Source organism: Oncorhynchus keta, chromosome 1 (genome assembly GCF_023373465.1).
Source record: "Oncorhynchus keta strain PuntledgeMale-10-30-2019 chromosome 1, Oket_V2, whole genome shotgun sequence".
NCBI lineage: Eukaryota > Metazoa > Chordata > Actinopteri > Salmoniformes > Salmonidae > Oncorhynchus > Oncorhynchus keta.
In genome coordinates this window covers 52,906,197-52,933,463 of record NC_068421.1, presented here as the reverse complement: position 1 = coordinate 52,933,463, position 27,267 = coordinate 52,906,197, and the positions used below count along the sequence as shown (strand labels likewise).

Genomic DNA, 27,267 nt, shown 5'->3' with positions numbered 1-27,267 from the left:
CCTCATGGAGTCTGTTTCTGACCGTTTGAGCAGACACATGCACATTTGTGGCCTGCTGGAGGTCATTTTGCAGGGCTCTGGTAGTGCTCCTCCTTGCACAAAGCCAGAGATAGCGGTCCTGCTGCTGGGTTGTTGCCCTCCTACGGCCTCCTCCACGTCTCCTGATGTACTGGCTTGTCTCCTGGTAGCGCCTCCATGCTCTGGACACTACGTTGACAGACACAGCAAACCTTCTTGCCACATCTCGCATTGATGTTCCATCCTGGATGAGCTGCAATACCTGAGCCACTTGTGTGGGTTGTAGACTCCGTCTCATGCTACCACTAGAGTGAAAGCACCGCCAGCATTCAAAAGTTACCAAAACATCAGCCAGGAAGCATAGGAACTGAGAAGTGGTGTCTTGCTAAATGCCTATAATTTCCACCTGTTGTCTATTCCATTTGCACAACAGCATGTGAAATGTATTGTCAAGCAGTGTTGCTTCCTAAGTGGACAGTTTGATTTCACAGAAGTGTGATTGACTTGGAATTACATTGTGTTGTTTAAGTGTTCCCTTTATTTTTTTGAGCAGTGTATATTAGCATGGGTATTGAAAGATACCAGAGGGTGGATATAAAAATAACACGAGAAGTGGACGGTTTTGTATCTGGGCTAAATGTATACATTATGATTTGCCTCTGAACTGTATGTGAACCCCTCTGCAATCTACTGGCACTAACCATTAAAAACCAGGACTTCAACTAGGCTGTCGCTATGCTATTTGCTCTCTTTCTCTCTTAAACTGCTAGCACAAAGCCTATGTAAAAATTTGGTTTTTCACAAAAGATCTTGAAGAAAAAAAAATCAACTGGCCCAAATCAGCTCTACATAATTCAGCAGGGAGGTGTGCAACTACCACACATTATATTATATATTATTCACATTCCTTGCATAAATAACTATTTGCAAACCTTTTAAAATGTCCAGAAAGACAGTGGTCTTAGAAGGGTATTTATACTTTAAAATACATATTTTAAGGGAATTGATGTGGATGAAAATTCCGCCAGTGTTTTAATGTCCTAGTTTCTTGTTTTTTTTGTCAGAATAATAGGAGGGAATGATTTATTTCAGATTTGATTTCTTTCATCACATTCCTAGTGGGTCAGAAGTTTACATACACTCAATTAGTATTTGGTAGCATTGCCTTTAAATTGTTTAACTTGGGTCAAACGTTTTGGGTAGCCTTCCACAAGCTTCCCACGATAAGTTGGGTGAATTTTTGCCTTTTCCTCCTGACAGAGCTGGTGTAACTGAGTCAGGCCTCCTTGCTCGCACATGCTTTTTCAGTTCTGCCAACACATTTTCTATGGGATTGAGGTCAGGGCCTTGTGATGGCCCTCCAATTCCTTGACTTTGTTGTCCTTAAGCCATTTTGCCACAACTTTGGAAGTACGCTTGGTCATTGTCCATTTGGAAGACCAATTTGCAACCAAGCTTTGTTTCATCAGACCAGAGGACATTTCTCCAAAAAGTAAGATCTTTGTCCCCATGTGCAGTTGCAAACCGTAGTCTGGCTTTTTTTAATGGCGGTTTTGGAGCAGTGGTTTCTTCCTTGCTGAGCGGCCTTTCAGGTTATGTCGATATAGGACTTGTTTTACTGTGGATATAGATAATTTTGTACCCTTTTCCTCCAGTATCTTCACAAGGTTGATTTGCACTTTTCGCACCAAAGTACGTTCATCTCTAGGAGACAGAACGCGTCTCCTTCCTGAGCGGTATGATGGCTGCGAGGTCCCATGGTGTTTATACTTGCGTACTATTGTTTGGAAAGATGAACGTGGTACCTTCAGGTGTTAGCAAAATTGCTCCCAAGGATGAACCAGACTTGTGGAGGTCTACAATTTTCTTCTGAGGTCTTGGCTGATTTCTTTTGATTTTCCCATGATGTCAAGCAAAGAGGCACTGAGTTTGAAGGTAGGCCTTGAAATACACCCCCAATTGACTCAAATTGTGTCAATTAGCCTATCAGAAGCTTCTACAGCCATGACATCATTCTCTGGAATTTTCCAAGCTGTTCAAAGGTACAGTCAACTTAGTGGTTGTAAAACTTCTGACCCACTGGAATTGTGATAAAAGTGAATTATAAGTGAAATGATCTGTCTGTAAACAATTGTTGGAAAAATTACTTGTGTCATTCACAAAGTAGATGTCCTAACCGACTTGCGAAAACTATAGTTTGTTAACAAGAAATGTGTGGTTGAATAACGAGTTTTAATGACTCCAACCTAAGTATATGTAAACTTCCGACTTCAACTGTAGTTTGATGATTCTGTGACAAACGGTGAATTAGTTATTGATTTAGATTGCTTTAATAGGCATCTTATAGATTTGATTTATTTCTATAAAATCCGAACCGTAATTTGTATTCAAAACAAATGTAAAAGTATGCTAGACATTTACATAATCAATCATACCTAGTTTGAGGTTTGTGAAAAATTAATAATTATTTATTGATTTATACAGCTTTAAAAAATTGCATTTTATAGACTGTATTTATTTCTATAAAATCAAAACTGGAATTTGTATTCAAAACAAATGTTCTAAAAGTATGCTAGACATTTATGGAATAAATCATATCTAGTTTGATGATTCTGTGACAGCGAATTAGTTATTGAATTTGACATTTGTAAATGGCTTTTGGCAAATGTATTGAATGTAAGTAAAACCAACTTTACCTCGGTGGTAGGATACCAGTGCGTCTTTTGTATGAGGCGCTCATAAAAACGGTCATAAAACTGTTTTATAAAGATATTAATGTAATGGTTTATCCTCGTCGGCTATGTAGCAAAGTCAGCCAAATAACTGTTATTTCGTTTTAGACAAAACATTTCACCCCTACAAAAAATATGCACATTTATTTCTCAGAAAGTAATTTAATATTAACATCCATTCGGATATTTGAATAATACCTGGACATTGATGAGGGAGGTGAAATGGAGCTCGTGGTCCGACCACTGGCCCAGGAAGAACTCATAGCCCTCCTTCTGGGGTAACGCATACAGGAACTGGAGATAGGGGAGTCACAGATTGTAATCATCATCGACGCTGTCTATTTTCAACTGTTTCTTTACTAAACTATCTGACATTAAATTACCATCATTCTGCTTTGCGACCATCAACCAACAAGAGTTCCGATTGTGAACTCGAGAGTTTGACATCTCAAAATAATAAAATTCATTCTTTATTGGAGCAATACTGCCACCAAGTGGTGGCATGTTACAATCACGTCTGCTCTGACTTTAGTCATTATGCCAGACAAATTGGCAAATCATTTGTTTGCCAATTTGTATGCAATGTCATTGCAAACACACTTTATTATCATCAAATATATGGACATATTACAGCACAGTCCCAATAGACAATGAGCATTGAGATTCTTACCGCGGGGTTCGACTTAGCTCGGTTGAAAATTACTTCAAAAGTGTGAGCCTAAAATGGAGGAATAATTATGCAATTACAAGAAAACATTTGTTACGGTCAATAAATAGTTAAGCAAAAGCAAGTCAAATCACTGGCAAAAGTGTTTTCTGACAAAATCGCAAACTTACTGGTATGACAGCACTGATGGTGTCTTTTGTGGCATAATACTGCCTCCACAGCTGAACACAGAGAATGAAAGTTACAAACATATATGTTTCATTCCTCTTATGAGAACATGAAACATACCATGGTTCTTTACCTAGATATGACATTTCATTTCTAAATATGTAAATACCCATACCTCTGCAATTTCTTCTCCTGAATTATCCTGGATCAAGTCCAAGTTCAGGATAGATCCTAGGGTCTGTGCAAAAACAAAACACACATTAATGGGATCACCCAGGTGTACGGGGTGAGTCACCCTCATACAGGGGTAACAAGTAATGGGCTCTTAAACCTTGTGAAAAGCTGTATACAAATGCAATCCAATAATGTCAATAGTATCAATCAATGCCGTTCCACATTCTCTTCAGCTATTTACAATGCTATCGAGGACAGCATTTGTTCATTGTCACCTTGTCTTTAGTGAATCTGCCTGAACCATCAGCCTGCTTGTCACGCTTCTCCAACTGCAAGTAAGGTAAGATTTGATGCATATCAAATTGGAGACAATTAAACAGTGTTTCCCTACATTGGTGTAGAGCATATTGGCACGAAGACTGTCAAAGCTACATCTATGGGCTCGCAGTCTTTCAGCGTAAAGACATCCACAACAGGGGAGAGGATGCACGCACCCCAAGCAACGGTGGGTAGCCTAACAGACCATGTTTAAGCATTATGATTACACCCAACAAAATATGTTATGCATTAACTTACCTCCTGCTCCATGACTTTGACAAATTCTGCTTGTTTAGAGTGTCCAAGAGGCTCCCTCTTGACTTCAATTCGCTTCTCGAGCCGAGCATTGAACTCCTGAGGGTTGGCACTAAAAAAAGAAAAATGAAAGAACTTCTGGTTAGGGAATGTGCAAATTCAAAACTAAGGTACAGGTCAGCCTAGCCCGTGATCATGACGCAGATCCATTACACATAAGAGTCATTGGACGAAGGGGTCTTCTGTACGGTGGTGTTTTGTTCAGAGCCCAGACGCTTAATATGAACATTGACACGCATTGGTTGCGGTACGGTTTTGGAAACAAAAGGACCTCATCTTTCATGTCAGTTGGAAATACATTTTCAAAAAACAAAAAGGTTAAATTGATACACGCGTTGATAGGGTAAGGGTTAGAGTTCCCACACGCGTATATCTATCTTCATGTAACAGAGCTTGGTTACATAAGACAAGATGCGACCACCTGTGCTCAGTCACTATCAGAAAGTGTAACTTAGAAAGTGTAGCTGAAGTGTAGTTTGAAGGCAAGGGCTCCCGAGTGGTGCAGCTGTCTAAGGAACTGCATCTCGGTGCTTTAGGCGTTACTACAGACACATTGGTTCGATTCCAGGCTGTATCACAACCGCCCGTGATTGGGAGTCCCATAGGGCGGCGCACAATTGGCCCAGTGTAGTCCGGGTTTAGACGGTGAAAGCCGTAGCTGGGTGGATCTGTGGAAAACTGCTACATCATGTGCATATTTCTTTCTTTGAAGGATTATTTCTTGCTAACCAAAGATAAGGGCCACATGTTTGCGAGCTATGATTATTTAAAAATACAGCGTCGGGATTATAGTTCACGAGGTAGTCATGGGTGAAGATAATGGTTGAAAACTGTAGGGCGGCAAAATGCCACCGAGAGTTTGAGGAATAAAGGCCAGCCTTGAGCAGTGGTCACCAACCTTTTCTGAGTCAAGATCACTTTCGGTGTCAAAATGCATGCTGAGATCTACCGCTGTGATTTTTTTATTAACGTGACTTAAAAAATGTAAGCCTATGCAACAATAACCAATTAAAAACAGCACTGTAGCAATGAGGTTTGTGCAGTAACCTGTAGACCCAACACATTATCACCGCATACTGGCTTTACTTGAATTTACCTACCAATGCATTGTTGTTCGGGACATTTAAAAAATATATATTTCAAAATACGAGGCAGGCTCCATGATCACACTGATAATAGGAATTCCTGACGGGCCGCCCCCAGTTTAAATGTCTTACTCACCTCGGCTGCAGTGAAGGAGAGACCGCATGTTTTCGTTGCAGGCCGTGTCAGTGGCACTGTATTTGAGGACAATACAGTGCCACTGACACGGCCTGCAACGAAAACATGCGGTCTCTCCTTCACTGCAGCCAAGGTGAGTAAGACATTTAAACGTGTTAACCCTCGCAAGGCTGCAGGTCCAGACTGCTTCCCCAGCCGCGCCCTCAGAGCATGCGCAGACCAGCTGGCCGGTGTGTTTACGGACATATTCAATCAAACCCTATACCAGTCTGCTGTTCCCACATGCTCAAGAGGGCCACCATTGTTCCTGTTCCCAAGAAAGCTAAGGTAACTGAGCTAAACGACTACCGCCCCGTAGCACTCACTTCCGTCATCATGAAGTGCTTTGAGAGACTAGTCAAGGACCATATCACCTCCACACTACCTGACACCCTAGACCCACTCCAATTTGCTTACCGCCCAAATAGGTCCACAGACGATGCAATCTCAACCACACTGCACACTGCCCTAACCCATCTGGACAAGAGGAATACCTATGTGAGAATGCTGTTCATCGACTACAGCTCGGCATTTAACACCATAGTACCCTCCAAGCTCGTCATCAAGTTCGAGACCCTGGGTCTCGACCCCGCCCTGTGCAACTGGGTACTGGACTTCCTGACGGGCCGACCCCAGGTGGTGAGGATAGGCAACAACATCTCCTCCCCGCTGACACTGGGGCCCCACAAGGGTGCGTTCTGAGCCCTCTCCTGTACTCCCTGTTCACCCACGACTGCGTGGCCACGCACGCCTCCAACTCAATCATCAAGTTTGCGGACGACACAACAGTGGTAGGCTTGATTACCAACAACGACGAGACGGCCTACAGGGAGGAGGTGAGGGCCCTCGGAGTGTGGTGTCAGGAAAATAACCTCACACTCAACGTCAACAAAACTAAGGAGATGATTGTGGACTTCAGGAAACAGCAGAGGGAACACCCCCCTATCCACATCGATGGAACAGTAGTGGAGAGGGTAGCAAGTTTTAAGTTCCTCGGCATACACATCACAGACAATCTGAATTGGTCCACTCACACAGACAGCATCGTGAAGAAGGCGCAGCAGCGCCTCTTCAACCTCAGGAGGCTGAAGAAATTTGGCGTGTCACCAAAAGCACTCACAAACTTCTACAGATGCACAATTGGGAGCATCCTGGCGGGCTGTATCACCGCCTGGTACGGCAACTGTTCCGCCCTCAACCGTAAGGCTCTCCAGAGGGTAGTGAGGTCTGCACAACGCATCACTGGGGGCAAACTACCTGCCCTCCAGGACACCTACACCACCCGATGTTACAGGAAGGCCATAAAGATCATCAAGGACATCAACCACCCGAGCTACTGCCTGTTCACCCCGCTATCATCCAGAAGGCGAGGTCAGTACAGGTGCATCAAAGCTGGGACCGAGAGACTGAAAAACAGCTTCTATCTCAAGGCCATCCGACTGTTAAACAGCCACCACTAACATTGAGTGGCTGCTGCCAACACACTGACACTGACTCAACTCCAGCCACTTTAATAATGGGAATTGATGGGAAATGATGTAAATATATCACTAGCCACTTTAAACAATGCTACCTTATATAATGTTACTTACCCTACATTATTCATCTCATATGCATACGTATATACTGTACTCTATATCATCGACTGCATCCTTATGTAATACATGTATCACTAGCCACTTTAACTATGCCACTTTGTTTACATACTCATATGTATATACTGTACTCGATACCATATATATATGCCATTTAGCTGACGCTTTTATCCAAAGCGACTTACAGTCATGTGTGCATACATTCTACGTATGGGTGGTCCCGGGAATCGAACCCACTTCCCTGGCGTTACAAGCGCCATGCTCTACCAACTGAGCCACAGAAGGACCATCTACTGTATCTTGCCTATGCTGCTCTGTACCATCACTCATTCATATATCCTTATGTACATATTCTTTATCCCCTTATACACAGTGTAAGACAGTAGTTTTGGAATTGTTAGTTAGATTACTTGTTGGTTATTACTGCATTGTCGGAACTAGAAGCACAAGCATTTCACTACACTCACATTAACATCTGCTAACCATGTGTATGTGACAAATAAAATTTGATTTGATTTGGAATAGATCCATTGTTGTATTACTTGTGAGACACAGCTGAGTGAGCATACATTTAAATCATTTGGTGCCTGCATCAGATGGTCAGTCTCAGAGCAGCAGACTGAGGGTCCGTCTCTCAACGTCCCTCCGCTCTCCCTTTCCTCCACTGACACTGACCAAAAAGGGGCACAGTCTTCCAGCTGATGGCAAAACTCGAGTCACACCGCATTATTTTTGCCTCATGCACAAATTCATGTCGTTACTCACATGAACAGAGAAAGTGAAATATTCCTCGATATTAAAAAAGACCCAAGAAACTAATAATAACAGCAACACAAGCCTATAGATACACTTTCCTACTCATTCACTACTGCTGCACAGCTTGTTGTAGCACTGAGTGGAAATAGGAAGAAAGCACATTTCATACAAAGTGTTGACAGTGCTGAGTAAGAACTTAAACATGAACTCACTCATAAAAACAGCAGCTCTTTGCAGTATTCTTTGACAGTCTCTCTTGTCATTGATTTAAAATCTCACAGTATACATTTTGCCGTAGCTTTCTTTTATGCCTGCTACTTTACTGCAGACTCTGTCATCTGAGCAATCTGACTGGCCAGCAATTATTTCACTTATAATTCACTGTATCACAATTCCAGTGGGTCAGAAGTTTACAGACATTAAGTTGGCTGTGCCTTTAAACAGCTTGGAAAATTCAAGAAAATTATGTCATGGCTTTAGAAGCTTCTGATAGGCTAATTGACATCATTTGAGTAAATTAGGGGGTGTACCTGTGGATGTATTTCAAGGCCTACATTCAAACTCAGTGCCTCTTTGCTTGACATCGTTGGGAAAATCAAAAGAAATCAGCCAAGACCTCAGAAAAAAGATTGTAGACCTCCACAAGTCTGCTTCATCCTTGGGAGCAACTTCCAAACGCCGAAGGTACCACATTCCTCTGTACAAACAATAGTATGCAAGTATAAACACCATGAGACCACGCAGCCGTCATACCGCTTAGGAAGGAGACGTGTTCTGTCTCCTAGAGATGAACGTACTTTGGTGCGAAAAGTGCAAATCAATCCCAGAACAACAGCAAAAGACCATGTGAAGATGCTGGAGGGAACAGGTACAAATGCATCTATATCCACAGTAAAAATTAGACCTATATTGACATAACCTGAAAGCCCACTGAGCAAGGAAGAAGCCACTTCTCCAAAACCATCATAAAAAAAGCCAGACTACGGTTTGCAACTACACATGGGGACAAAGATGGTACTTTTTGGAGAAATGTCTTCTGGTCTGATGAAACAAAAACAGAACTGCTTGGCCATAATGACCATTGTTATGTTTGTAGGAAAAAGGGGGAGGCTTGCAAGCCGAAGAACATCATCCCAACCGTGAAGCACGGGGGTGGCAGCATCATGTTGTGGGGGAGCTTTAATGCAGGTGCATTTCACAAAATAGATGGCATCATGAGGTAGGAAAATTATGTGGAGATATTGAAGCAACATCTCAAGACATCAGTCAGGAAGCTAAAGCTTGGTCGCAAATGGGTCTTCCAAATAGACAAGGACCCCAAGCATACTTCCAAAGTTATGGCTCAAGGACAACAAAGTCCAGGTATTGGAGTGGCCATCACAAAGCTCTGACCTCAATCCCATAGAACATTTGTGGGCAGAACTGAAAAAGCGTGTGCGAGCAAGGAGGCCTACAAACCTGACCCAGTTACACCAGCTCTGTCAGGAGGAATGGGTCAACATTCACCCAACTTATTGCGGGAAGCTTGTGGAAGACTACCTGAAACGTTTGACCTAAGTTAAACAATTTTAAAGGCAATGGTACCAAATACTAATTGAGTGTATGTAAACTGCTAACCCACTGGGAATGTGACGAAATAAATAAAATCTGAAATAAATCACTCTACTATTATTCTGACATTTCACATTCTTAAAATAAAGTGGTGATCCTAACTGACCTAAGACAGGGAATTCTTACTAGGATTAAATGTCAGGAATTGTGGAAAAACTGAGTTTAAATGTATTTGGCTAAAGTGTATGTAAACTTCAACTGTATATACATTCCGTTACATAACACACACACATATATATATATATATATATATATATATATATAGCTCCTTAACCCAGTAGGCAATACTTAGCGGTCACCAGTTGTTACACCTGGGTATTTCATTTCCCTGTTCATTATCCAGTGACAAACAGTGGGAGTTGCACACCAAACTAGTTAGCATATTAGCCCGGTGCTAACTAATATTTGCTAGCGTTTGACTTAGCGCTTACTTTCGTAATTTCTTTATCTTTTCCTGATATTTATTATAATATGGATTGTCTTCCAGTTCCGGCTCTTTCTCTTTCTTCACAGAAAATGCTCTAAAATGCGACGGCACCAGACCTGGAATGAGTGGTCGTATTCCAGTTGCCCTGACCGCTAGCATCCCACGGTACAAACAAGACATTTGCACCATGGCCGCCGCCATATTTCCTTCGTCGTTGTCGCACATAAATAAAGCACCGTGAAGAAACACTGTCAACTTACAAATCGTTCCGAGGACCTGTTCTGTGTGTGTCAAACAGTAAATGAGAAAGGCCCATATAACGATATGGATATGCCTAAATGAAATATTTGTCTTTTTTGTTAATCAAGTGGTTTGAGCATTTTAATTCAATCCACAAATGTCAATCCACAAATAGCAATGGTGAAAACACATTTTAGAAGATTCAAGGTTTTTATTATGAACAAATTTACAGAGCAGCTTCAAGGTAAACTGTAAATAATGTCAGAGCCCATCTTTTTTTTAGAACTGAAACCTTTCGGTGTTTGAACTGAAGTACAACGTAGTACAATGTAGTACTGCAGTAATTGAGTTCCTAACCCCACCTCCCCACCCCCTAGAATAGCACCCACTTACAGTATATGGCTTATCTTTTGTCTGAAGGGTAATGTAGTTACATTGACATTTTCCTCCAAATTTTCCTCCAAAATAACTCCATAGTATATTTGGGTCTCACTTTATTTGGATAGTCCTTTACAGGTGATATTTTGATTCTCAGATGATGAATAAACTCTCTGTCGACATGCAATAACTAGTAGGTTTGCCATGTATCCTTCAACCACCCTGGAAAACCAGCTGACGCTATCAATGATTCAGCTTGTGCTTAGTTACTGTAGTTAAACATCTATAGCACACTACCCCAAATATAATATTACCAATATTTGTGCTGGTATTGCCCTTTAAGTGTGGTAATCCACATTCCTTTTCAGTGATTCTGTGCTGGCGATGAGCAAATGTATCTGCGTTCTGGTGCCGTGGTGCAGGTCATGGGTATCCATGTTTTCTGGCTTTGGGCTAACACACATGTGGATCTAGAGGCAGCACTCTCGGGCTGATGCTCTTGGGCTCGGTCCCTCTTGAGTCTGGAGAATGACAAGGATCTGCCGTCCGTCCAGGTCCAATGTCCCGGGCTGCCTGACAGGCCTGTAAACATATGAAACAAGTATTCAGGAAAAATACAACTCTGTGTTCTGCTGTAAGATCATTTGCGAACAGAGAATGTAGCAATGTTCCCCTTACCGATCCAAAAGGCCTGTTTCCCAGCAAATTTCCATAACCAAGCCATGTCTTTTTTCGACTGGACACCTGTTAGATTGCTGTCAAACCTTAGAAAGAGCATTAAAAACAGAACAATAGTAGTTAATGCATAGGCGGATCACCTATCCTCCAGAACCAACAGAATGGCTAGAGTCTACTAAAGATATTCCTTATATAGCAGAAGCTTACTACTTTTAACCTAGGCCTATAAGTAGTAGATGTAATGTAGCTCCCCTTACAGTAAGGTGCAGGCCCGTTGAGCACTGCTCCAGCTGGCCACGCCAGGGCTCAGGATGTAGCAGTGCCTCCTGTAGTGGCTCCAACCTGTGGGGCAGGAAGTGCTCACTGACCTCCCAGCCTGGGCCATACAGGGAAGGAAAGAAAGAATGAATGAATGGATGGATGTTCTAAACAGTGTTGTGTTCGAGACCGATTCAAGACCAGAGCAAATCAAGTCTGCGTCAAGATCGGAGGCGGGGGAGAGACCGAGTCAAGACAGAGACCGGGAGGGTGACAAGGTGTCCGAGACCAATTCAAGACCATGATTGCAATTTTGCCAAATCACCACCGTAATTAGAGTTAAAAATGTCCAGTATTTCTGTGTTCATATTTCAGAACAACATATGGATTCTCTAGACATTCAGAATAGTTAAAAATGCATATGGAGGGTAAATAGAGCCACTCTACAAATTTTTACTAACCCAAACACAGAGGTGAACAAGGTGCTTTCTACACCTTCAGAGAAGGGCTAAGGATTTATACAATAATTCTTATAATAATATACAAATTATGATAACTATATTGTTATTTTCAATGATGTTCTGATTTCATCTCTTCGGTTTTTGTTGGTTTAGGGTTAACATTCTCTATTGTACTACATAATTGATAGATTGTAATACATCCACTACACTACTTTGATACGCATCAGTATATGCAGTGCCCACTGAAAAAAAAAGTACAAAGTAGCCTACACAATTGCCATTTGTGTTTCAGAAAAAGTTCACCACTACATGAGTGCGCTGGTATTACGGTTGCTGTCCTTCCAGAAACACAAACCTGTCACACACTGAAGGCCTATAGGTTCACCACTGTGCAAACATGTCTATAATAGATATCAAGGCTGTTAAAATATTAATGTTTCAAGAAAGAAGTGTACATATTTGGCCTGGCAAAGCGGTTTTATGCGCTGACTGAATGGAAGCTGATAATTATACATTTTTTTACTCTGCTGGTCTCGGCAAGAAATTCTGAATCCTCACTGTCTGAGACCAAGTACAAATGTATCAGACACCGAGACAAGACCGAGACACTCAATATGTGGTCTCAAGACTGACCTACATAGGAATAGTTTATTTGATTATAACTACACTAAGACTCTTCTGGGCTTTGAGATTGCCAGTCAGTTCGTGTGTGTCCATCCAAAACATCCAACCAATGTTCCCTCAATTTTTTTTGCCACTGAGCAAATTTCAGGTTTACTGAGTGCAAACTTGACAATTGTGAAAATTCTGTGCAAGTTCCAGCGCACATTTACTGTGAACACTGAGTCTGTACCTGCTTTAAGTTACAGCTTCAGACAGTGGTCAAGTAGGCTACTGTGGCTATTTGATCATAATGTAGGTCAACCAGTATCCTACCATCAAAAACAATGGGGAAAATGCATCCCTCAAAACAAATCTAATTTTATTTGTCACATGCGCCAAATACAACAGGTGTTGTAGACCTTATTTATTTATTTTTATTTTACTAGGCAAGTCAGTTAAGAACAAATTCTTATTTTCAATGACGGCCTAGGAACAGTGAGTTAACTGCCTGTTCAGGGGCAGAACGACAGATTTGTCAGCTCAGGGGTTTGAACTCGCAACCTTTCGGTTACCTTTCGGTTACCTTACAGTGAAATGCTTACTTACAAGCCCTTAAACAACAATTGAGTTTTAAGAAAATACAACAAAAAAAGAAAGAGATACAAATAACAGATAATTAAAGAGCAACAGTAAATAACAAATACAGGGGGTACCGGTACAGAGTCAATTTAGGAACCTCTTGGACTTAGACTTGGCGCTCCGGTACCGCTTGCAGTGAAAACAGTCTATGACTAGGGTGGCTGGAGTCTTTGACAATTTTTAGGGCCTTGCTCTGACACGGCCTGGTATAGAGGTCCTGGATGGCAGGAAGCTTGGCCCCGGTGATGTACTGGGCCGTACGCATTACCCTCTGCAGTGTCTTGCGGTCAGAGGCCGAGCAGTTGCCATACCAGGCAGTGATGCAACCTGTCAGGATGCTCTCGATGGTGCAGCTGTACAACCCTTTGAGGATCTGAGGACCCATGCCAAATCTTTTCAGTCTCCTGAGGGGGAATAGGTTTTGTCATGCCCTCTTCACAACTGTCTTGGTGTGCTTGGACCATGTTAGTTTGTTGGTGATGTGGACGCCAAGGAACTTGAAGCTCTCAACCTGCTCCACTACAGCCCATCGATGAGAATGGGGGCGTGCTCTGTCCTCCTTTTCCTGTAGTCCACAATCCTCTTCTTTGTCTTGATCGCGTTGAGGGAGAGGTTGTTGTCCTTGCACCACACAGTCTCATTGTTGTCGGTGATCAGACCTACCACTGTTGTGTCATCGGCAAACTTAACGATGGTGTTGGAGTTGCCTGGCCGTGCGAGGTTGAAAATATCAGTGAAGACACTTGCCAGTTGGTAAGTGCATGCTCAGAGTACACGTCCTGGTAATCCATCTGGCTCTTGTGAATGTTGACCTGTTTAAAGGTCTTACTCACATTGGCTACGGAGAGTGTGATCACACAGTCGTCTGGAACAGCTGATGACCTCATGCATGCTTCACTGTTATTTGCCTCGAAGCAAGCATAGAAGTAGTTTAGCTTGTCTGGTAGGCTCGTGTCACTGGGCAGCTCGCGGCTGTGCTTCCCTCCGACGAGCGTTGGAACTGGTGTAGTACGATTCAATCTTAGTCCTGTATTGACACTTTGCCTGTTTGATGGTTCGTCGGAGGGCATAGGGGATTTCTTATAAGCGTCCGGGTTAGAGTCTCGTTCCTTGAAATCAGAAGCTCTACCCTTTAGCTCAGTGCGGATGTTGCCTGTAATCCATGGCTTCTGGTTGGGGTATGTACGTACGTACGGTCACTGTGGGGACGACGTCATTGATGCACTTATTGATGAAGTCAGTGACTGATGTAGTGTACTCCTCAATGCCATCGGAAGAATCCCAGAACATATTCCAATCTGTGCTAGCAAAACAGTCCTGTGGCTTAGCACCTGCATCATCAGACCACTTCCTTATTGAGTGAGTCAATGGTACTTCCTGCTTTAGTTTTTGCTTGTAAGTAGGAATCAGGAGGATAGAGTTATGGTCAGATTTGCCAAATGGAGGATGAGGGAGAGCTTTGTACGCATCTCTGAGTGTGGAGTAAAGGTGGTCTAGAGTTTTTTCCCCCTCTGGTTGCACATTTAACATGCTGGTAGAAATGAGGTAAAATGGATTTAAGTTTTCCTGCATTAAAGTCCCCGGCCACCAGGAGCGCCGCCTCTGTATGATCATTTTCTTGTTTGCGTATGGCCTTATACAGCTCGTTGAGTGCTGCTTTAGTGCCAGCATCGGTTTGTGGTGGTAAATATATAGCTACGAAAAGTATAGATGAAAACTCTCTTAGTAAATAGTGTGGTCTACAGCTTATCATGAGATACAGCTTACCTCGAGACTTCCTTAATATTCGATTTCATGCACCAGCTGTTATTTACAAATAGACACAGACCGCCACCCCATGTCTCACCGGAGTCAGCTATTCTATCTTGCTGATTCACTGAAAACCCAGCCAGCTGTATGCTATACATGTCATCGTTCAGCCACGACTATGTGAAACATAAGACATTACAGTTCTTAATGTCCGGTTGGTACGATAGGCTTGATCGGAACTCATTCATTTTATTATCCAATGATTGCACGTTGGCTAATAGGACTGATGGTAGAGGGGGATTACTCACTCGCAGTCGGATCCTTACAAGGCACCCCGACCTACGTCCCCGATATCTCCATCTCTTCTTCATGCGAATGACGGGATTTGGGTCTTGTCGGGTGTCTGAAGTAAATTTTTAGCTTCCGACTTGTTAAAGAAAAAAGAATCTCCGTCCAGTACGATGTGAGTAATCGCTATCCTGATATCCAGAAGCTATTTTCAGTCATAAGAGACGGTGGCAGAAACATTATGTACAAAATAAGTTCCAAATGACGTGGAAAAACACACACAATAGGTTAGGAGCCCGTAAAACGTCAGCCATCTCCTCCGGCGCCGTCTATCCATCTATCAGTAGCGGTGCGTGGGTAAAATTACTGGGGAAGCCAAGCCATCCACCCCGCCAAATAAAAGCCATATTACAACCTGTGTTGTGATAATTGCGTTGTTTGCTCTAAAAACCGGTTAATTCATATGCTTTGCGACCGTGATGTATAAGCCTAAAGGCCGAGACAATAACAAGACACAGTGGCAGAATACATTAAACCACACCTTTGTTTTGTCACAAAACCCGGATAGCAACCTCTGTCCAGTGAAGTCCACAAAGCATATTGCATGTACAGTAACAGACAGTTACATGACCTACAGCGTGGTCAAGCAAGTTAATGTTTCCCACATTTTCGGACCCCTAAACAACTATTGATTTAAAACCACAGAGGGTAACCGCAAGTCGCAAAGAAAACAAGAGCGGCCTCCACTATTCCAGCGCCATTTCAACATGATCAAATCACCTCAGCTTAGTCCAACACAGTGACAAATTAAAAGATACCAAAAACGATTTAGTCCAATCAACGTAAGCTAAATATTATGTGGCTGTCCAGGTTCTGATTTCTGTGTGCGTGTGTGTGCGTGCGTGCGTGCGTGCGTGCGTGCGTGCGTGTGTGTGCGCGTGCATGTGCGTGTGTGTGTGTGTGTGTATTCGTGCAAGTAGAAAAACATGTTGACTCACCCTACCTGTAGAGAAAAGCCCGTGCCATCCTCCTCTCTTTCATGTTGATGAAATGGTCTATGGTCACTCTGTCAAACACTACACACTTGTATTTTTTGTTGTCCTAGGCTACCTGGTTAAAATGTTTGCTCTCTAGACTATATTCCATTCATAGGCAACCGTAGCTAGTTAACATTAGCCTTCTACATCTAGCTACATATTGAACTTCCATCCTCTCAGTGTATGAGTGTATGAATTAATGGTTGGATCAGAATCGACGTTATCATCATTGTCCAGTACGGAGAATTAAGTAAAACCGTGAGTCCAAATCCCTATCTCCATCCATGGCTAATTTAGGAAAGAGACAATAGCTACAACAAGATGCAACAATTCAAGTTTTTCTGTCAATGACGTATGCTCTCAATAGGATGTGATAGGAGTGAAGCCAAATCCAAGCTGGCTTCCCTTGACACTTTTTTTAGGTGCGCCAGGACCATTCCCCAGTTGCGCTCGCTTAGTTTAGCTCAATGTTGATTGGCTCATTTTGCCTACTTTTTTTTGTCAAGGGAGGCCAGATGCTCGCTGGCTTCCCTTGCGTTCAGTGCTTGGGGCGGCAACAATGTCATACTCATTTGAACCAGACAACATCAGGTAGATGGCCTACTCGTAGAGAGACAGAGGGGGGCGCTGTTTCGCTCGCTCGGATGCTTTCTCCTGTGAGATACATTCAATTTCTTGCGAATTGAAGGAAAATTATGAAACAGAGAGATGAAAGAAATTATTTAATGTTTAAAAAAAGTAATTGTTGGAAAATAAATTGGGAAGCCTGGCTTCCCTTGGCATCCATGAATACACACCACTGCCAATACATGATTACCTCATATTGGCTTTCCATGAATTGCCCTGCCAATGCATTGTTGTTCAGGACATTTAATAACATAAATATTTCAAATTTGAGGTAGGCTATATGATTACACTAGTAATAGATCCGTTATTGTACACAGCTGAGTGAGCATACATTTAAATAATGTTCTTTTTATTTTATTGGGCTGATGGTGCCTGCATCAGATGGTCAGTCTCAGCGGAGGGAGAGAGCAGCAGACTGAGGGTCCGTCTCTCAACGTCCCTCCGCTCTCCCTTTCCTCCACTGACACTGACTAAAAAAAGGGATAATCTTCCAGCTGATGGCAAAACTCGAGTCGCACCGCATTATTTTTGCCTCATGCACAAATTCATGTCGTTACTCACATGAACAGAGAAAGTGAAATATTCCTCAATATTAAAAATGACCCAAGCTGCTAATAACAACAACACAAGCCTATAGATACACTTTCCTACTCATTCTTTACCACTGCACTGCTTGTTGTAGCGCTGAGTGGAAATAGGAAGAATGTGCATTTTATGGCTTATGAAAGTGTTGAATACAAAGTGTTGACGGCGCTGAGTAAGAACTTAAACATGAACTCACTCATAAAAACAGCAGCTCGTTGCTGTATTCGTTGACAGTCTCTCTCTAGTCATGGTTTTAAACGTTTTAAAATCTCACAGTATCAACTTCTCTGTAGCTTTCTTTTATGCCTGCTACTTTATTGCAGACACGGTAATCTGAGCCATCCGATTGGCCAGCGGTAAACCTAAAGTGCACTTGATTTGCTCTCTGGGTCCTGCGCGAAGGAAGAGTTTGTACCTTCAGACACATGAAATGGTTCAAAATGGCAACCGTTCACATATCCGGTTCGCAGGGCAGCTGACTTGGGTGCACCTACCGCCAGCAGCCTGAGACAAATGGTTTCAAAAATAGGAACACAATGCTTTATCGCTCGTTTTTTTAACTGAAATGTTTGGCGATCGACTAGGAATGCCTTGAAATACGATCGACCAGGTTGGGTGACCACTGCTCTAGAAAGTTGAGTGAAGTTCAATCTTGTGCTTCTCTCTGTGGGCTAATATTTCTCCCCAGAAGTCCTGGGGAGCTGCATGGCAGGACTAGTACCCCACTAGCTCCCCTTTAGTTAAAACAATGCTCTCACCTTGCGCTGGCGACCAGCCCTGTGTTGTTTGGGCGAGGGTACAGGGGCATCATCCTGGGGGGCATCCCCCACCCTCACCTCATGGAGGAACTCCCTGTGCCCAGACCAGCTCCAGATGGGGATCACCTGGAGGTCCGGGTGTACCTGGGGGATGGGCTCTGGAATCGGTAGCCTCCTTTCCTCTAGTCTCAGTGGGGTGAGTGCATGGAACTAGTGGAGAGTGGGGACACAATAAAATGTGACACACGGTGACACATATATACAGTCAACTCCCTGATAAATGCAACAGCTTGATCCTGTTTGTGGCAATGAGAACTAAACCAGAGCACGCCGTTATCATGACAAATTCAAAACAATGTTCAGACATTTGGACTGGAAAGGTATATTGCGCTTATCAGGAGTCGACTGACCGCTCTCCTTCCAAAGTTGTGAGGTTTACAGTATATGGAAAAGTCTTACCGTCCAGACTTTCTCTTCACTCTTTCTCCTGACACCTGAATGAAGGACCTAGAATCACAGAGGAGAGACATAGCTGACATGCAGTATAGATGCTGGCACTATTCATAAAACCACTAGGTTGAATTTGACATATTCCCTTCAGAAGAAATTCCACAACCAATTTTTATTTTTTACCTTTATTTAACTAGGCAAGTCAGTTAAGAACATATTCTTATTTTCAATGACAGCCTGGGAACAGTGGGTTAACTGCCTGTTCAGGGGCAGAACGACAGATTTGTAACTTGTCAGCTCGGGGGTTTGAACTCACAACCTTCCAGTTACTAGTCCAACGCTCTAACCACTAGGCTACGCTGCCGCCCCAATCAATAGTAAATGGCAAGTTTTACGCCTGGCTTCGAAAACTCTCTTCCGCAGATATAATTTGAATATCAATAAACCGCCAAAGCTTCACATCAGTTTCTCAAAAAATAAATGCTTAAAGTCAACATTGTGTTGTTGATTGTAATCGTTGTGCTGGGCTCCAATCAAGTACTTGGTGAAACTCGGAGGCTCACCGTGCGACTGTTGCTATTACTGTTGCTGCTGCCCTGCAGTCCGAGTTGTCTGGTGGCCTGGCTGTGAAACGGAGTAGCCTGATCCTGGGGCTCCCCATCTCCATCCCCATAGTCAAGGAAGGGCCTCCGGTTGGGCACGTCCCCCCTTGGTGGATGGGGGCGGCCCTCCCACAGCAGGTCTGTTTCAATGTCAGTGACGTGTTCCTCCAGCTGTGGGGACTGGGGGACGTGAGCGGTTGAAGGTACTCCTTTTTCATCTGCCTCTGCCCTCAGGTCCTCTGGGTCGCACATTCCTGTAGAGAGAGAATGTGAGACAGAGCGAAAGCGAAACCAGGGTCATGTTCATTAGGGCACACAACGGAAAACATTTCAAACTGTTTTGCAGTGGAAAATAAAAATGAGCGCTTCTTATTGGACAATTCCACGTAGTTCCTTCCTGTTTCAGTCTGCTTTCTTCCATTCGGTGCTTAATGAACATGACCCTGGGTTATGTCCAGTAAAGTACAACAAGAGAGAGGAAGCAGTTTGAAACAGAAAATTACACATTTGTGAACTTATTGGGCACATTCAGGTCGGGCCTCCTTGTCATAAAGTCTTGTGGCACGCCGACGCCCCACGCTCGAATCCCAGACATCACACATGCATGACTTTTAAACACCACTCTGCATCAGTATATCAAATGTCCCAATTAACCAATAGGCAACATGCACCCTCTGCTGCCTAGGAAGGCTTACAGCAAGCCTGCGTACAGAGCATCAGAACGCAGCCCTCAACTGTATTATATAACCAATCACTGAATCATTCTTAACTCGCCTCCTCTAGGATCCACTATCTCCACACTGGCTGAGTTCCTCTGACCCAGAACAGTGTTCTTGGGGCCATTCAGAATCACGGTGAACGTCTCATGGTTTTCTTCCAGGCCGTCGTCTTTCAGGTAAATGTTCCAGGTTTTCACGCTGACTCCTAATCAGTCATACAGGGAGAGAGAAGAGGAGGTAGCCATATCAACTAATAACATTATTATAGGTATATCAACTAACCCCCCCCCACACATACACACACACAGGAGCAGGGTTGGCCACTCTTCGATGTGGATCATCACAGACCTGGATCGAACTGGATCAGACTGGCCGTGCTGTGGGTGAAATCTTTCCCCACCTTGGCAGTACCATCTTCCACCTGAAAACAGAGAAAGAGGGGTTGACATTCTTCGACTTAGATTCAAGTCCCATTCAATTCAACGTATACAACTGTGCCACCAGACATTGTTTTTCAAGGTCAATTCAATATGAGTGAGTAGGACTGTTAACCCTTGACCCTAGCTGCTCTAGTCCACAGCTTGGCTGTTCAGTTGACTGGTGTGAGTTGTGTTCAGGACACCACTCTACTGCACCTGAATAGCAATGTAGGCCGGGTCCATGCTTTTCCCACTGCGCGTCAGCTGCACCTGCAGCATGCCTGCGTTCTCACACACCCGGTAACACGTAGCCGACAGCTCCACCCGAGACCACGTCAGCTGCAGTCTGCAAGACAGGCCACAGGTGCGGTCAAGAGTGAACAGGAGAGGTCAAGCGTGGCTAGACTCCTCTTTATTTTTTATCCTCGTTCCATCTGTATGTGCTTCAGCCAACTCTGAGTATCATTGTCATACCATTGATAATACAGTACGTACAGACCTGGGAACAGTTTCTTTTTTTTTTACATGGCATCAGTCATGACATTTGGGAAGATTCTAAGCTGTGTGTGAATCGGTCTATTGTACCCACTATAACTGTGCCCACCTCCAAATGTATCTATGTAGTATAAAGCAGTGTCTCTCAACCTTTTTTTGTATCGTGAACTGCTTACTTACCAGCCCTTTCCCAACAATGCAGAATTAAAAAGTTTGAAAATATTAGATTACATTTTTTTTTTACAAATTATATCGCAATAAAATAACAATAACGAGGCTATATACACGAAGTACCGGTACCGAGTCAATGTGCAGGGTTACGAGGTAGTTGAGGTAATACTGTATGTACCAATGGAATAAAGCCTACATTTCAGGCAGCATGGTGTTTCCCGCGGGGTCAGTGACACGGAACTCAAAGCTGTCCCCTGTCACCTCCATGTCAGTGGGGATGACATAGAGCACGGCGCGCTGCTCCAAATCCCTCTGGGTGAAGCGTCCTTTGATGTACGCCCCTAGGCAAACACAAAGAACGGGGGGAAAGCTGTCACCACACTGCACGGTGCCCACATCGACTACAGAACACTTTACTATAACCCTGATGTATTCACTGCTACTCGAGCTCATTTCCTGTGAGGTACTGTACTTTCAAATGGCACCAAGACGTGTATTGTATCCACAAGACTGTAACATGTACTATACCCCTTTCTTGAAGGTACAATCTAGATATTTGAACATACAATATCCTCAAAACCTACCACCTCTCACTCAACATACCCAGGTAAGTATATTAAGTTCATTTCAAGTTAAAAACATAATAATAATGTAATCATGGAAGTAATTCATCTAATTTCCCCTCTGTTTATCTATTAAATTGATAGAATTTGAAGAAAAGGAGCTACCGGTGAGGCAGTTCTCTAGGTAGCCGAAGTGAGGCGGCCGTGTGATGGTGAACTCCAGTTCCTGGGCGGGACTGTCGGGGTCAGAGGCCTGGAGGTCACGTGACGTGATGTAGATACCTTGCTTGTCCCCTGGTCCCCCTGAAAGGTTCTCCACTGTACTGGGGATCCTCTTGGTCACCAGGCTGGGGGGATTCCTGTCCACATGCTCCACCTAGAGGTGGACAAGGTCGTGCTCATTAGCAGAGAGAACAGTCTATGACTTGGGTGGCTGGAGTCTTTGACAATTTCTAGGGCCTTCCTCTGACACGCCTGGTATAGAGGTCCTGGATGGCAGGATGTACTGGGTGATGTACTGGGTGATGTACTGGGCCGTACGCACTACCTTCTGTAAGCTCCTTTGCGGTCGGATGCCGAGCAGTTGTCATACCAAGCAGTGATACAGCCAGTCAAGGTGCTCGAAATGGTGCAGCTGTAAGAACCTTTTGAGGATCTGAGGGTCCATACCAAATCTTTTCAGCCAATACTGGTCCTGGAGACCCACATGTTGCGCAGGCTTTTGTTCCTGCCCAGCACTAACAAACACAACTGATTAAACTGATCAAGGTCTTGGTGATCAGCTGGTTAGTTGAATCAAGTGTGTTAGAGGTGGGCTGGAACAAAAACCGGCACACCGTGTGGGTCTCCATGACCAGTGATAGTGACCACAGTAAATCTACTGTCACCCGCACTTCTATCAATAGGCCAGAAGAGGGTGCTCTGATTACGTCTCATGACAAAATGACCGTTTGGTCGTTGAGTATCTTAATTCCACTGTTTCAGACAGCAAGTCTTCATAGATGCAATTACTTTAAAAAGTGTATTGTGTTCTGGTACGTTATTTTTTTGTAAAACTTCAGATGGAAAAAAGGATGATATTGTTTGGCCCAAATAAAGTCCTCTCTGATTGCATACTTTAACTATGCCACTTTGTTTACATACTCATCTCGCATTAACATCTGCTAACCATGTGTATGTGACAAATACAATTTGATTTGATTTTGATTTGATTTGATTTGAGAAGAATTATCGAGAAATAAGGACTAATACATTAAGGATATAAGTGATAGTTATTTACACAACTTGTTATGATGCACTATCTGTACTATAGCCTCAGAGGTCCTCCACTTGTGAGGTCTGTTGTAGATATTATTCATGATGCAAGTGCCACTGTACTGAACGCAGAGTACAGTCTTAACGGGGCCAGAGGTTGAGCAGTTAGAGAAGCGGACCTGCGCTGTTTAGCTCACAGTGGCGTAGCGCGGCTCTAGCCAAGTGGCAGACAGAGAGTCTCACTAGACCGAAGGGGACATTTGCTGGCCAGGCTGCCTCACCTGTGCCTGCCTACGACCCCCACCAACACCCACACACACTGAGGCCCAGGGCAGGGTGGGCTGGCCAGCAGGTTATCCGCCTGGCTGACCGGGTTCAGCTCTAGAATATGTGAGTGCGTGGCGGGCCACAGGAGAGGGGAGGCACGAGGAACACAGTGTCACAGCAGCAGCCTCATCCACCTGGCCACAACAGCCCAGGAGGCTGACAGTTTAGTATGCAACACTGTAGGGAGGCCTGGGTTAACTCTCTCCTCTCTCCCTGTCTGAGTGAATACCACCACAAAGATAGCTCATGGTGAAATCATTGCTTGTGGGAAGAAGAAAATACATGATTGGTAGTTTGGATATTATTCATCTTTCCATCCCTTTATTTCCCTAACATTTTATTCTCCCTTTTAAACTTTATTTCTGTTGCAAATGAAAGATGCAAACGTTTAGTACATCTGCTTACTCTATGTCTGGTGACACTGTATGCTTAGAAGCCAAGGTTCATATTCACAACGCGTCTGAGAGTAGGAATGCTGATCTAGGATCAGGTCCTTCATGTCCATATACACTGAGTGTACAGAAACACTGTGCAAGAACACTTTTCTAACATTGAGTTGCACCCCCCTTTCGCCCTCAGAACAGCCTCAATTCATCGGGGCATGGACTCTACAAGGCGTCGAAAGCGTTCCACAGGAAGCCATGTTGACTCCAATGCTTCCCACAGATGTGTCAAGTTTTCTGGATGTCCTTTGGGTGGTGGACCATTCTTGATACACAAGGGAAACTGTTGAGCGTGTAAAACCCAGCAGCGTTGCAGTTCTTGACACACTCAAACCAGTGCGCCTGGCACCTACTACTACCATACCCCATTCAAAAGGCACTTAAATGTTTTGTCTTGCCCATTCACCCTCTGAATGGTACACATACACAATCCATGTCTCAAATGTCTCAAGGCTTGAAGAGCCTTCTTTAACAAGTCTCCTCCCCTTCATCTACACTGATTGAAGTGGATTTAACAAGTGACACCAATAAGTAGCTTTCACCTGGATTCCCCTGGTCAGTCTGTCATGGAAAGTGTTCCTGATGTTTTGTACACTCAGTGTATATTACAGCAAGGTTTATTTCAGCTTGTACACATTCACAGCTGAAAGCTGAGTTACAGTGTACACAGACAAAAAGGAAATCAAAATGAGAAGATCTTAGGGGAAATTAAGAGTTGATTAAAGCCGTTCGGGACTGGAGTGAGGGAGGGAGCATTGTATAATAAGGATCTAAAAGGTGTAACTGGTCCTAGATCAGCGCTTATATTCTGAGACACATTCAACTTTTTAGATTTTAGATTTATTTTACTAATTGGTCTTTTTACCAGTCAAATCAGAGCTTTCTTCAGAGCTGATCTGATTGGTCAAAAGACCAATAAGTGAGAAAAAAAGATCAGAATTACGTCCCTGGCTTACAAGATTTGCCGAAGTATAAAAACCAGTAAAGCCCACCTGTATTGTGAAGACCAGCGGCTCCTCCTTCAGCTGTCCATACTCCAGGTATCCTCTGTTAGTACCATCAGACGGCATCAGACTAAACCTGTCAATCTGGGCCAGGCTGCCCTGGTAGTGCTGGTAAGCCAGGTCCATGTTGTTGATATCAGTCTGGGTAAAACGGGGTAATGTCAGTGGGTACCCCTTGAGGAGCAGCTTGCCGTACTGCGGGGGCTGGGTGAGGGCATAGGTCAGGTTCCCCACAGCAGTATCTGGGTCGGTGAGCTCCAGGTGGTCTGGTGTGATGGACTTCACCGCTCCCTCTGTCAGTTGGAGGCCGGTATTGCGGTTGAGGGACGGCGGGATCCGGTCACTGTGTTCTATGGTGAAGTGCAGGGAGCCGCTGCGGGAGCTGATGCCGTTGGTGACGACGAAGCTGTGGGGAGGAAATGGAAAAGTGGATGGATGAAGTTTGGTTATTGGCATGTAGTTAGGCGTATAAATGTATATAGGCACGTAGTTGGGTTTTGTGGTTTTGCTGTGGGCTGCTGCGGCGACGTGTCCATTAAAACACAGGAGACAGAGGTACAGTTCAAAGGGCAGATGCCAACTCGTGGACAGCTTGTATAACAGCAAAAGATGGATGGGGAAAGTGTGCAGCAAATTTAATAAGTAATCGGGCCATTTTTTGCATGATGCCACTGGCAAACACGATCTGTATGATAGAAAGTAATTAGCTATAGAATTGAAAAATAACTACCAAAATTAATATAATCTCAGTGATCTAAAAACATAAAATTCATCACATTATTCACCGATGAGGCTAGCTTTATTACAGATCCAATTTAAAAAGGCAATAAGTCAATCATAAGGGCCCCTTTCCCATTTTCAAGCTGGTTGAGTCTTGTTGTGTGCTCACAGACTGGTCCATGGCTCACCACATGCTACAGTGACAATGTACTGGAGCTGAAATGGGGACAGTGGTTTGTGTGTGTGTGTGTGTGGGGACAGATTTTAGCCCTCGTTCAACCCTCTGCCAAGTCAATCTGCCTCTCACACACACAGCCCTGCAGCTGAGAACTGCCCTAGGCTCCACCAGCCACCACGAACAACACACTGGCCACCACACACACACACACACACACACACACACACACACACACACACACACACACACACACACACACACACACACACACACACACACACACACACACAGGTCCCCCTCTCTAAGCCAAACCGGTGCAACATCTGCCATTTCCACCGTCCCATATTTGCTAGGTAATTGTTCCCAGAGATGCCTGTCTGTACTCCGTACACTCCTTTTCTGGCCGCCATGGCAACCGATGCCAGCCGGCATTATCATTCTCCTAATAATGCCCATTCATCATCCGCTGTCACGGTGGCCAGAAGAGGGGGGCATAGAAAACACCTTCTGCCTGGGGCCTGGGCCAGGCCCCTGCTCTGACGCACAGGTGTGTGCTCAGGTGTGGCCCCATCTGAGGCGCCAACCGCTGCCATCACACACTGCCACCAGTCCCCCTCCAAATGGAACATTCTGTATCACACACCAATACAGCGTGCGCTCATACACATAGGTCTGACCAGAACCAAGTAGAACCCAGTAGAAATAGTCACAGTTAAATAGATGGATGCTTTGGATCTAAGGATGTGGTTAGTTTGTATTTGAGTGCTGAGAAGTGGGTAGATAACATGGCTGATTGCTCTATTGGGTTCAATGTGTCAGTTGAGAAATACCAGTACTGCTGCCCCATGCTGGACGGCTATCACCTCCCTCTTTGGCAGAGAGCATTGGCAGTGTGTGTGCCCCCACTAAAGCGCTCCCCCCTCTCATCTCCTCTCAACCTCGGCTGGCTTGGCTGCAGAAAGGCTCCTGGCTCCCAGCTGACCCTGAGGTGAAACACAGCCAGGCTCTCTCTCTATGAGTGTGTGTTTGTGTGTGCCAGGCTTCTGGGTGACAAACCAGCGTCCTCAGACACACCAGGGACGGAGAGGAGAGCAGACAGAGGAGAGGACAGGTCAGCCATACGCCCGCCATCTCTCTCTCCACCCAAGCCTCCTGCCAAATTGGCTGGAAGAGGCACATAAACATACTGTAGCAGAGCTCTCATCTCTTCACACTTTTCATTTTTTTTGCTGAGCTTCTTTTGATGCTCATATACTCCGTCCGAATTTGTGTGATACATTTTGGGCAGGCACTAAAAATCTTTCTTATTCAGTTAAAATCAACAGACATTTTATGCTCTTAATTTGGCATTGGGAAAAACACGAGATGTGGGCGGGGCTAGGTCTACACAAGGGTTAAAAAGGTCAAAAGGAGATATTTTTATTTTATTGTTATAAACATAATCGTGCCTGAAATTTGAGCCAGACACACATCCAATTAAATCTGAATGAACAGGAAAGGTTTCAATTCAATCATCCAATATTCCACGAAGGTGTCAGTCTGAAGAAAATGGACAACACACTATTTCAAGAAATGTTTGT

General features: G+C 44.0%; 2 protein-coding genes across 4 annotated transcripts in view; both read right to left on the bottom strand.

Annotated features, from left to right (window-relative positions):
* The window catches only part of LOC118387560 (ATP synthase mitochondrial F1 complex assembly factor 1), a 20,359-nt gene extending 10,071 nt beyond the window's left edge, over window positions 1-10,288 (bottom strand). The window contains exons 1-7 of one of the 3 annotated variants that reach the window (XM_035776049.2): window positions 10,046-10,288; window positions 4,336-4,444; window positions 4,035-4,088; window positions 3,761-3,823; window positions 3,588-3,638; window positions 3,421-3,468; window positions 2,949-3,044 (exon numbers count right to left, since the gene is read on the bottom strand). In XM_035776049.2, the coding sequence (XP_035631942.1) occupies window positions 2,949-3,044; window positions 3,421-3,468; window positions 3,588-3,638; window positions 3,761-3,823; window positions 4,035-4,088; window positions 4,336-4,444; window positions 10,046-10,266 (642 nt within the window). In that variant the 5' untranslated portion in view covers window positions 10,267-10,288. Of the gene's footprint in view, window positions 1-2,948; window positions 3,045-3,420; window positions 3,469-3,587; window positions 3,639-3,760; window positions 3,824-4,034; window positions 4,089-4,335; window positions 4,445-4,545; window positions 4,809-5,492; window positions 5,516-10,045 lie in introns of those variants that run through there. The other 2 variants (XM_035776064.1, XM_035776055.2) reach the window with 2 other exon arrangements.
* A 168-nt stretch (window positions 10,289-10,456) lies between these two features.
* frem1b (Fras1 related extracellular matrix 1b) overlaps window positions 10,457-27,267 on the bottom strand; it is a 52,530-nt gene continuing 35,719 nt past the window's right edge. The window contains exons 26-37 of the mRNA XM_052527427.1: window positions 24,778-25,195; window positions 21,927-22,137; window positions 21,395-21,539; window positions 20,749-20,878; window positions 20,462-20,534; window positions 20,169-20,318; window positions 19,356-19,648; window positions 18,802-18,849; window positions 18,343-18,552; window positions 11,595-11,713; window positions 11,338-11,423; window positions 10,457-11,241 (exon numbers count right to left, since the gene is read on the bottom strand). Of these exons, the coding sequence (XP_052383387.1) occupies window positions 11,024-11,241; window positions 11,338-11,423; window positions 11,595-11,713; window positions 18,343-18,552; window positions 18,802-18,849; window positions 19,356-19,648; window positions 20,169-20,318; window positions 20,462-20,534; window positions 20,749-20,878; window positions 21,395-21,539; window positions 21,927-22,137; window positions 24,778-25,195 (2,101 nt within the window). The 3' untranslated portion in view covers window positions 10,457-11,023. The remainder of the gene's footprint in view (window positions 11,242-11,337; window positions 11,424-11,594; window positions 11,714-18,342; window positions 18,553-18,801; window positions 18,850-19,355; window positions 19,649-20,168; window positions 20,319-20,461; window positions 20,535-20,748; window positions 20,879-21,394; window positions 21,540-21,926; window positions 22,138-24,777; window positions 25,196-27,267) is intronic.